General features: G+C 38.1%; 1 protein-coding gene across 1 annotated transcript in view; it reads right to left on the bottom strand.

Annotated features, from left to right (window-relative positions):
• Positions 1 to 12292, bottom strand: part of dnah2 (dynein, axonemal, heavy chain 2) — a 130282-nt gene that overhangs the window by 14569 nt on the left and 103421 nt on the right. The window contains exons 70-77 of the mRNA XM_055228976.1: positions 12032 to 12231; positions 10867 to 10993; positions 10594 to 10781; positions 9947 to 10094; positions 9265 to 9448; positions 8641 to 8831; positions 7122 to 7313; positions 6097 to 6281 (exon numbers count right to left, since the gene is read on the bottom strand). Coding sequence (XP_055084951.1) covers positions 6097 to 6281; positions 7122 to 7313; positions 8641 to 8831; positions 9265 to 9448; positions 9947 to 10094; positions 10594 to 10781; positions 10867 to 10993; positions 12032 to 12231 — 1415 coding nt within the window. The remainder of the gene's footprint in view (positions 1 to 6096; positions 6282 to 7121; positions 7314 to 8640; positions 8832 to 9264; positions 9449 to 9946; positions 10095 to 10593; positions 10782 to 10866; positions 10994 to 12031; positions 12232 to 12292) is intronic.

Below are 12292 nucleotides of genomic sequence, written 5' to 3'. Positions count from 1 at the left end.
TCCACGGAGGTTGGCTACAGTCCCATGGATCTTAAATTTCTGAATAATATGTGCAACTGTAGTCACAGGAACATCAAGCTGCTTGGAGATGGTCTCATAGCCTTTACCTTTAACATGCTTGTCTATAATTTTCTTGCTAATCTCCTGAGACACTTCTTTCCATTGCTTCCTCTGGTCCATGTTGAGTGTGGTATACACCATGTCGCCAAACAGCACAGTGATGACCTGTAGCCCTATATATAGGCCCACTGACTGATTACAAGATTGTAGACCCCTGTGATGCTAATTAGTGGACACATCTTGGATTAACATGTCCCTTTGGTCACATTATTTTCAGTCTTTTCTAGGGGTTCCATCATTTTTGTCCAGGTCTGTTTCATGAGTTTATTTTATTTTTTTAAATAATTCTGTTGAAGCATGTTGGTTGAATTTCATAGAATTTTTATTTATTATTATTTTTGTCAGATTCAAGTTATTTCTGTGACCACTGTGTTGGTGCCCTTCAGTCATTAACTGAAGGGCACCAACAATTTTGTCCACGTGAAAATATAAGTCAAGCCATAAGAAAATACATAGTCAAGACATTGACAAGGTTAGAAATAATGATATTTATTTGAAATAATAATTATTTCTTTCAAACTTGGATTCCGTCAAAGAATCCTCCATTTGCAGCAATTATAGTATTGCAGACCTTTGGCATTCTAGCTGTTTATTTGTTGAGGTAATCTGGAGAAATTTCACCCCACACTTCTAGAAGCCCCTCCCACAAGTTGGATTGACTGGATGAGCACTTCTTGCGTACCATACGGTCAAGCTGCTCCCACAACAGCTCAATGGGGTTCAGATCTGGTGACTACGCTGGCCACTCCATTACAGATAGAATACCAGCTGCCTGCTTCTTCTCTAAATAGTTCTTGCACAATTTGGAAGTTTGCTTTGGGTCATTGTCCTGTTGTAGGATGAAATTGGCTCCAATCAAGCACTGTCCACAGGGTATGGCATGGCGTTGCAAAATGGAGTGATAGCCTTCCTTATTCAAAATCCCTTTTACCCTGAACAAATCTCCCACCTTACCAGAGCCAAAGCAACCCCAGACCATCATGTTACCCCCACCTTGCTTGGTGTCAGGCAGTCTTCCAGCATCTTTTCAGTTATTCTGCATCTCACAAATGTTCTTCTGTGTGATCCAAACACCTCAAACTTCAATTCGTCTGTCCATAACACTTTTTTCCAATCTTCCTCTCACCAATGTCTGTGTTCTTTTGCCCATATTAATCTTTTTCTTTTATTGGCCAGTCTGAGATATGCCCTTTTTTTGTCACTCTGCCCTGAAGGCCAGCATCCCGGAGTTGCCTCTTCACTGTAGATGTTGACACTGGCGTTTTGCGGGTACTATTTAGTAAAGATGCCAGTTTGAGGACCCGTGAGGCTTCTATTTCTCAAACTAGAGATTCTAATGTACTTATCGTCTTGCTCAGTTGTGCAGCGGGGCCTCCCACTTCTCTTTCTACTCTGATTAGAGCCTGTTTGTGCTGTTCTCTGAAGGGAGTAGTACACACCTCCTTTGTAGGAAATCTTCAGTTTCTTGGCAATTTCTCGCATAGAATAGCCTTCATTTCTAAGAACAAGAATAGTCGAGTTTCACATGGAAGTTCTCTTCTTCTGGCCATTTTGGGTGTTTAATCCACCCCACAAATGTGATGCTCCAGATACTCAACCTGCTCAAAGGAAGGTCAGTTTTATACCTTCTCTAACCAGTTAAATTGTTTTCAGCTATGCTAACATCATTGCACAAGGGTTTGTGCACAAAGTTAAAGTTATCCTCATAGAAAAAAAACAGTGCTTTTCTTTCAAAAATTAGTGACCCCAAACTTTTGAACGGTAGTGTGTGTGTAATATATATATATATATATATATATATATATATATATATATATATATATATACACACACAATATTACTCTTAAATTACTCTTAAATAAACTCTAATAAACTCTTTTCCATATTGGAGCTGTAATTTCTTGGTTATCCAGTGAGTGGTGCTATAATTCCATGTGGTATGATGAATTTAGATAAGGCAAGAGTAAATAGAGGTCACTGTGACTTTTGTTTAACTTTTGTTTTAGTTAAAGTGCTGTTTTTTTAAGGGCCTAGTTTATGTGGTACTTTGATCTTATTATCATAATTTTTTAGGGTTAGGATGATTCGTTGTTTAAAAGAACTGTGCGTAAGATTTTGTATTTTGTGTTTTAAAATCCATAAACATGACTTAACTGTGTCCCCAGATTTATTTTATTTATTTATTTATCTTTATTTATACAGGGGGACACAATGAGAGCACTTGGGCTCTCTTTTTCATGGGTGCCCTGTTTAAAATACAATACAAACTGAAAAAACAATCTAAAACAAATAGGTTGAAAACAAGTGCAGGTGTGTGTATAAAAGTTTGTTATCAGATTATTAAATTGCAACTGTGTCACCAACGTGTCCAGTTTTGCTTTTCCTTGGAGTGTATTCCATTTTTGTTAAGCAAAACAGCTAAAAGCCCTCTTTCCTATCTCAGTTCTGGTTTGGCTCATCCTTAGCCTTATGCAGTCATGTGATCTGGTATTAAATGTTCTGGTATCAATGATTAACAAGCAGGTGAGGTGTTATGGCATTTTTGAACTAGTCCCTTATAGATAAACTTCATACAGTGCTGTTCTCTTCTAACAGATAGCGATGGCCAACCTACTTTTTCATAGAGAATACAGTGATGAGTTACAGATCCATCACCTGTAATAAAACGAAGGGCGGAGTGAAATAGTGGATCCAACAGTTTCAAAGTAGAAGCTGAAGTCTGTAAATACACCACATCCCCATAATCCAAAATAAATAGGAAGGTTGCTGGCACTATATCTTTTCTATAACTCATTGGGATACAATATTTGTTTCTGTAATAAAATGATAATTTAGATTTTAAACTGTTACATAATTCTGAGATATGTTTTTAAAGGATAAGTTTTCCAAGCCAAAATCCAAGATATTTATAAGTGTTGACTCTTTCAATGGATGTAAATATTTGTAGCTTGCATGCTACTGAAATGTTTTGGGGTTTTTTTTAGAAAAAAATCATATACTTAATTTTACTTGCATTCAAAAACAGCTTAAAATTTATGAGGGAGTTTTGGATTTCATTAAAATCTTGTTGCAATTTTAAAAGTGCCTGATCAGCAGAGGGAGCACTTGCATACAAAACAGCATCATCTGCATATAAATGTATGTGGCTTTCTTTTAAATTGTGTTCGATAGAATTAATAAAAAAAATAGTAAAAAGTAGGTGGCCCAAAATTGAGCCTTGGGGCACTCCTTTACTTAAAACCCCTTAGCATTCCGGGTCATTTTGGTGAAATTGCCTTTGTTCTGACCTCTCCAAATTAAAATAATCACCATTATTGAACCCTCAGTAATAAATGCACAAGTTTGGGGTCTTTGTAAAGGTAACACCCTATAATTTTACCCACAGGTGTCAGAACCACTGTAAGTTTGTCTGCTGAGCATTTATACACTTTGGAACATGCATAAAGAAAATCTCTCATCCTCACCAAAAAAAAAATTGTGAAAATGAAGGTGTAGAAAGCTGCAGTAGGTAGCTGGGGACGAAAATACACCATACCTCAACTGACAATACTGTTGACCACTTACATTTCAAATTTGAGGTCAATACCTATAAAAATGAGAGTTTTACAATCATTTTATCATGAGTAAGTCCAGGCCTCTCCAAACCTATCCGAATGAAGACATTTGGAGAGCGTTTGGAAAAAGTGCAATAACTCTTGAATGTTTCAACCCACAGACATCAGTGAGGCTCTACTGAAAACTCACATTGAGAGGAATCTGTATCTGCACACCCAGCTGCTCTATTACTGTACATTTATATATCATATCAAAACACAATATAAAATGTATATTTGTATATAAAATACAGTCAAAACAAGTGCTATGGATCAAAATAAATATATATTTACAAACCACACACTGTAAACAATCAACACACCAACCGGACCAATTTCTGTCATTGTGTCCTTAGTTCTGTCATTGTGTCCTTAGGTAAGACACTTCACCCAAGTGGTGTGTGCGTGATGATTGGTGGTGGTCGGGGGCATTAGCATTAGCATTAGCTAATGATTACACATGATACACATTTGACCCACAATTAAGTGAATAGCAGAATAAACCACGCTTACCGATCAGGAACAGCATCCAGTCCATCAAAACATAAGGTCCCTCTACTCCTCAGTCCACCATGAGATCTTCACTCGGTTCCACGAACCGCTCCGGGTCCGAGATGCCTCTAGTTTAACTTGTACAAACATCCACAGTGTCCTCGGTCACGCACTTCCTTTGTTTTGTCCGTTTCGTCATGTTTAAAACGCAAAACTGCTGCGTAAAATTGCGCAACACGCGTGCGTAATTTTACGCGCGAATCTTTATATTCAATCTTGTCTTTTTACGCACGCATCAAACTCCGTCTGTTTACAGTAAACCACTGCATGTCACGCATCAGCGTGTTCCGCAGTTCATGGGCTTTAAGAGGAAAACGTCACTAAACGTGTGTAATGTAACAGCTTGATTCTACAAGGGGGAGAGTGGGGCGTACTCTTTCAGTCATCTGTAGCTCTCATTCACTGTAGAAGTAACCCACAGCCCCCACCTTATTGGCCAACTTTGGTGTCAATCACAAGCTAACAAGTTTGTTTTGCGCTGAGGAACAAAGTTGGCGCTGTCAAAAGTTTATTATGCCTGAAACTGACAAAAGAAATGCAGAGAAGTGACGGAACAGATTTCACTTTCCTGCAGCAGATTGGACATGGAGGCTCTAACTTCCTTTGTGGACATAATTTCTTGACTGGATTATAATCTCTTGACCTTTACGGAACGAATGAGACCAACTTTGTGTGAATATGTTGATGTTTGACAGAACCAGAGTGCTCAAAGGTAAGTGAAGTCCAAATCCACATTTCTGACTTCTCTGTAAAAACGGCTTTCCTGTCAACACTGTGGTGATTAGAGGTGTAAATGGTTTACATATTCAGAAAGATGAATGCCGTAGCTTTCATTTGATGTGTAGATTGTTTGTGTGGGTGACGCAGAAATACACGTACATTGCTGGAAAGTTGTAACGTAAAGGCGCGGCCCGCGGGGGGCCGTCGGAACGCTAAGTGGTTAAAGTTAAAAAATCTGATTTAAAACCATCAGCTATTACTGCCTGGGTTCTGTTTGAAAGATAATTTTGGAACCAATTACATGTAGCATTGTCAAATCCAATCTGCTTCAGATGGTTCAAGAGGACTCCATGATCCACTGAATCAAAAGCTTTAGTTAAATGGATAAACAGGGCTACACAATCTTGTTTATCATCAAAGGCTGAAAAAATGTCATTTAAAACTTGCAGTGACAGTACTATGCCCTTTTCTGAAACTCGACTGATAAGACTTCAAAATGGAGCAATTATTTAAATAACCTGTAACTTGATTTGAAACTAACTTTTCTAAAACTTTTACAAGACAAGGTAATTTAGATAATTATTTACATTTTTAGTTGTCCCACCTTTATGTAAAGGCAAAACATGTGCAGTTTTCCATAATTCTGGTATCCCTGACATTTGAATTGATGAATCAAAAATATGTAAAAGAGGTTAAATTAAATATGGGGCCGCAAGTAAAAGAAGTTTTGGATCAAGATCGTCAGCTCCTGTGGACTTCTTTGGGTCTATGGAGTGGAGAGCATTTAAGACCTCCATGTAACTGAAAGGTCTTCAAGAAAAAATGTGATTATCTGCCTGAGGTTTAGCCTCAACATAATCCAGATCAGAAGGACCATCATTATTCAACACATCGCATGCAAAGATAAAATGTAGCATGTAGCAAATGTTGAAAGCATCACATATTTCCTCTTTAGAATTTACAATACCAGAATGTAATAAAATATCAGTTGGTAAGGTATAAGTATTTGGTACAGAGAGGTGTGATTGTAGTTTTTTATAACTTTAAGAGTGTGGCCTAAATATAGTTCCTTTAAGTGCGATACAAATAAAAGCATTGTTACTTTACTTACTGGAAGAATGGCTGTTGGACGGCAGCCTCACAGAAGTAGTCATTGATGTACGTAGTGAGCAGGCGCCGGTCCCAGTCGTCTGTCACATGACCTCCGTAGTTAACCCCAGCTATGAGGTACTTTAGCGTGTCCCAGGGAATCTCTTCATACTTGTCCAGGTACAGACTCAATAAACTCTCACTCACCTGAAAAAACACTCAGTTGATTTATAAGGTAGTATGTATGCATGTTTTTCTTAAAACATGTTGAAATCTACAATTATGAAATGCTGTAAAGGTAGTTTATTTTGTGTTTAGGTTCTCAAGCCAATTATCTGTTCAGAAAGCAAAGGGATCTCTGTGATATGATGTGTCCTCCATATATAACAGTTAATGGCATAACAAGTTGTAAATGTATTGCTGTTTTAAACCAATAGAAGCTACTACACTATGATTACATTAAAGAGAGATTATTACATTTATATGGTGTATTAAGTGCTAACACATCAAATATTTAGATCTCCATGTTACCTTTTATTATTTTCAAAAGTGCACATTCACTGAAAACAACGTATTGCCATGTTTTATAAGTTTCACTTTTGTTTTGGATGCTCTGAGTCTCCCACCCATTTGCTCCCCACGTGAAGTCATTCCTCCCTCAGAGCGTTATCACAACACAATCAGCATGTATACTTCTAATGAAACTACTGCACACCACATCAATTTTGTTGCTGTGTAGTTTTTTATTTTTCTATATTTATGGAGAATTGTCGTGTGGGAGCATGGATGATATAGGCTTGTGGGCTGAGCATTGCACAAAACCTTAAAGCCAACCATGGGGATGGTTGAAATAGGGCCCGGGAGTGATGGCTAAAATACTCAAACATTCATGGATAACATCTAAAACCTCTACAGGCATGTTTATGATGAGGGAACAGCATTATAACATGGTACAAAGCTCCAAAAATTCAATTTTGCATAATACCCCTTAACAGTATATACAGCTACAACAATGCGAGAGCCTAATTATAGTGCATGAATGATTACCTCAAAGTCAGAGTCATTAAAGCCATAAACAATGTTCCATCCAAGCTGCAGAAACTTCTTCCTCTCCAGCAGAATACTGTGGAAGAAGCAGAGGGAGAAGAGGAGCTTTCTGTAGAATGCTGGTCTGGAGCAGTGGCTGAATTGTGCCTCTGTCACCAGCTGGTACAGACGCTTCATGTTGGCCTTCACGCCCTGCACACAGACAGCACAGTTACAGTTCTATAGTATCACAGAAATGATACAAACACAATTGTGAACTAACTTGGGAAAAAGAAATTAACATGTCAACTGAACAGTGATAGCCTCATAGCTCAAAAGTCTTTTTTCAAGGCTTTTGGGAAGATACAAAAATAATCTGCATAAATCAATTCATACTTTGTACTGATCACGCTGGGGGTGTTCTATATGCATATGTATGGCTTAATGTTCATGGATTACCATGGTGGTACAATATAAATATTAGTAAACACAGCCAAAAAAAGTTTTTAGACTGTATGAAAATGCAAAATGCAACACATTTTCAGGAGTCTGTGATCAATTCAAGTATTCATGGTCCTATTTAGGTGTTTGATTTTAAACAAAAAGGTGAGCGAGACTAACTGAAAAATGGTTGACTAATGCTAGCTAGCTTATGACTGTAATATTACTTAAGAGGGATCTGTTTAACAGTAAAAATCAGCTCACCTGTTGTAGCTCCAACTAAGTCAGTTCTTTCTGGTTAAATTGCCTTGAAATAAAACTCGGATTAAAGTCTCAGAAAGCCTCAGACAGAGCATGTGTATAGTTAGCATCACACCCCCATGAAATGTTGATGACATCAGCTGCAAAGTATCAATAAAATGACTGTGGCAGTTTGTGTTTTCTGGGCATCTGATTACAGATGGAGAGTAAAATGATATAAATATGGCTTAGGCAATCATGCTAGAAGGTTGGTGATGTGTGGAACTGACTTTCTATCTCTAGTTCTGCTAAATGGTAAGAATAAATTTGGTCACAACAAAATGTTTTTTGTTTCTTTATGAGCCGCAAACAACATGCAGTGAAAGTTCTAGGTAGTTCTAGTTGAGAAGAGCTTATCTTAGGGGAAATTTTTAACAAATATTAGGTGAAATCTCATAAAATGTAGTCACTTGGGATATATTTCTACTAACAAACTATTTTAGATATTTATTTGAAAAGGTACAGCATTGCATCTCATGATTATTTTAATAATCGACTGATAAGCGATAATTTTTTTTAAGAGATAGAGAGATAGATAGAGTTGTCTTTGTTATAAAACATATTTTGGCTTGTGTTTTAGAGTCTATATAGGCCAGATAGTGATGATCAAAACACAATTATGATTATTTCAATAGTCAACAGGTCATGATTGTTCCAATGAATTGTTGGTGCCCTAGTGATTAGTTTGTGGTTTCTTTTATATTCTACTTACTGTGTACTGTGTTCTTTAAATGTGTAAATAAATCATGTCAGAGGATATAGTGCGGATATTGTACAGAATATAACAGTTTAAGCACACCTTCGGAGGCTCTGTGGTCATCTTGATGCCTGCCTGCAGGATGGTGATGGGGAACTCGGGGTGAGGAGACGAGCTCAGCCACAGTCTGAAGTCTGGGTGAGGCTCCTCCACCTGCAGCTGCTCAACCAGTTTGTCCAGCTCTGGCATCCACGACAGAGACAGGTGACAGTTGGCCAGGAACACCCAGTGACCTATGCACAGGAGAGAGGGAGAGAACTGTTTTGGGAGAACTGCAGTTTTTTGGTATAGCATCTGTGAGATTTGCATTTGAGCACAAACTATATGAACTTAGAATCCCATGCTGCGCTATAAATATATATATATATTGATGAACTGACAAAAAAATAAAAATTACTAGGATTGAATAATTGAAACAATTATTTGGTTTTACTACATATTTACAGAACACGTATGGTCTAAAGAACAGGATTAGCATGTTTAACAAAGACTTAAAATACTTCAAAGGATATTTATCTTCCTCCTCAATGGACATTATATTGAACAACTAATTGCAGCCTTTGACAACATTTAACCTTGCAGCTCTACAGGAGACTGGAGATCAAGGCATCCTATGTGCCAGATCTAGTAAAGACACTGGGCACACAGCCTGATCAAAAATCATACCATTCTTGACACCATCTGTGATCATCCTTTTGGCAATGGGAGCCTGTCCTTGACCCAGGGACAGCACGTGGAACTGGCTGCTTTTGCCAGATGACTCGGCCAACTGCAGCAGCGCTCCTGTGGGGTCCACTCCAGGAGACAGGACGAAGATCAGAGGAGTCCTGCAAGTGGATTCCTCAACCACCTGGAGAGGGCAGAGAGAGGATCTACATCTTGACTGTGAGACACACTTGATACACTTTAGTTATATGTTTTAATCATGAAAAAACTCAACTGAGTACTGATATCTTGTTTTGTCAATCCAAAAGTGCATAGTTCAAATGTATATGGTTTGTTATATATATATATATATATATTTTTTTTTTTTACAATAAATTGAAACCAGTTCATTGAGAGCTTTAATCCAGTTTGTCCCCTTTGTTTTCTTTTGTTTAGTTTGTATGGTTCTATTTTATCCACACTGACTGCCAGAGTGCGGTGCTGAAAGCACTGAATGATTCCCCTTGCACAAGCAGTCATTCAGTGCTTTCAGCACAGTCCTCTGACACTCAGGGATGAAATAGAACCATATAGTTACATTCTTAACTTTTGTTTAATTATCATTCAATACCTTTCATTTAATTTGCTATGTAAAAACTAACTGTATTAACTAAGTAAACAAAAATTGCTTTGCGAAACATACAGCCTTCATGTCCAGCACAGGCGGCTCAACAAAGCGAGAGCCAAGGTTTTTACAGATGAAGGAAGCGACGCAGAAGGACACACGGTCCTGACGTAAGGAGCGCACAATCAGCATCTTCTGGAACTCGTTACAGTTCTCCTGCCACTCGTTACAGTTCTCCTGCCAGTCCTCTGTCACAAAACATACAATATGCACAATTCTTTAAATATAACCACATGTGTCTACTTATATTTCATTCCCTGGAAAGGAGAAGAAAAAGAATGAGTTATAAATTTCAGTAGCAGTTAGTGCATTTGTGTATTTTTATATACATGCTTATTATTTAAAAAATATACATTCACATAACACATTGGCAGTTTCTGCAAACTTATTTCAAGCTTAATCCACAAGCCAATAAGGTTAATGAATGGGAAATTAATGAAACAAGTTGCATCTGCACTTGTCAAATCAAAGAGAGCTAATAGTTAATAGTTGTATGTAAAGGCCAAAGCACACCATGGACACTTAGATATGTCAGGAGAGCAACACTAGATGAAAGGAAGCTTGTATTAAAAACAGATGAATGATAAATGAAAATGCCATGCCTATGTCTACATGTACCCTGTGTGACTTTCTTTATGTGAGACCCCTATTGTATTTATTACAAACCGGGCAGTGTAGCGTTCTCGGGCTCTGCACTGGTGAACCACTTGTGCCACTCTTTGGGCTTCTGTTCAAAAGAAGCTGTGATGCCATGGAAGTTTGGCAGCTTGTCCAGTGTGGTGATGTTGTCCCAGGCTGAGTCCTGCAGCCAATTGGTGCATGGATTATACATCTGATCCTTTTTATCCAGGACCTATGGGAGTACATTCAACAACAAAGACATAACATGAAAAAGAGATGAGAATTATTGTGTTGTATCCCAGTCTTTGTGCAGTTACCAGGCCTCCTCTGAGGAAGAAGCTGTACTCATCCATGTTGAGTTTGCCAGACACCTCCAGGATCTTGGCACACATCTGGAAGCTGAAGAGCAGCTTGTGCGCCTCGAACAGACCGCGGCATGTGTTCCTGAAGATCATTCAACCCTTTATTAACTGCATTCACTTGGATGGAAATAATGCATGGATGAGTTCACAGTATTCCAAAATAGGTAACTTCAGATAAAGAGCAGGGGCTTATATAACTTTATGGGCTCTTCATGTTTTTGAAAGAAATATCTAAACAGAAAATGTACAACTGTTGATCTTCATAATTCTTTGCTAGGCAGTGGGCCCAGAAATTTCATATTTTTGCTTAAGTGTTCCAAATAACAGTTGTGTGTTTTGATACAGACACCATGTAATGGTGCACTTGATTTTAAACCATAAGGTAGGAACATGTTTTAGTTTGAACTTTTAGCCCCGCCCAGTTAGTCCTTTCTACCACTGTGATATTGCACCATGACACAAAAACAACTGTCTAGGTCACATGTGTCAAAGTCAAGGCACACGGGCCAAATATGGCCCTCCACATCATTTTATGTGGCCCTCGACAGGGTAAGCTAAAAGGAATGATGGTCTTGAAATCTCAATTTATCAGGAGATACACAGTTACACAGAAATAAAGAAAAACACATTTTACATCCAGGCAAATGCATATGCAATATTTGTAAAAGTCATAAATACAGAAACAGTTAATTAACAAGGTGAAAAATGAGTTATTTATTTTACATCTGGCCCTTTGAGAGCAGCCATTTTGCTGATGTGGCCCTCGGTGAAAATGTGTTTGACATCCCTGGTCTAGGTCATGCAGTTGTTTCCTTATTGTTCTCCAATCTCTGCCTACCATTAGCGTTTTGTCCCTCTTGAAAATGCACCATGACAATCAAATGTCTGGGATTGTGTTATGCAGTTGGTTTCCCATGATTCTTAGTGAACAGTGTGTCTGATTGGAATAAAAGGTGAGCCTAACTGTAGATTCTGTTTTAATTGTTATCAGAGAAAATGCTATTTTCACAGCTTTTACCAAAGACTGCATTTATCTTGACAAGAATACATTAAAATCAGGTACAGGCCCTTTAAACAGCTAATTCTATCTCCACAATGGACTCTTTAGAATGAATCTTACTTGTAGACTGCATAAGTGTGGTAGTTATTGAGGTTGGCGATCCTCTCCTCTAGCTTGTGGCTGCGTTTGCTCTTCTCTAAGCTAATGTTGAACAGGCTGATATAGGCGTCCAAGGCAAACTGGTACATGGGGTCAATGTGGCCCAAGTCATTTAGAATAAAGAACAAGATGGAGGCTCGTTGTGCACATGGTCGATATGCCTAGGGAAGACAGTAGACAAACAGAGGCTATGAGGCAATACTAAACATATATGTTTGAACA

This window comes from Periophthalmus magnuspinnatus, chromosome 18, assembly GCF_009829125.3.
Source record: "Periophthalmus magnuspinnatus isolate fPerMag1 chromosome 18, fPerMag1.2.pri, whole genome shotgun sequence".
Classification (NCBI taxonomy): Eukaryota; Metazoa; Chordata; class Actinopteri; order Gobiiformes; family Gobiidae; genus Periophthalmus; species Periophthalmus magnuspinnatus.
This window is presented reverse-complemented; position numbering and strand designations above follow the sequence as displayed.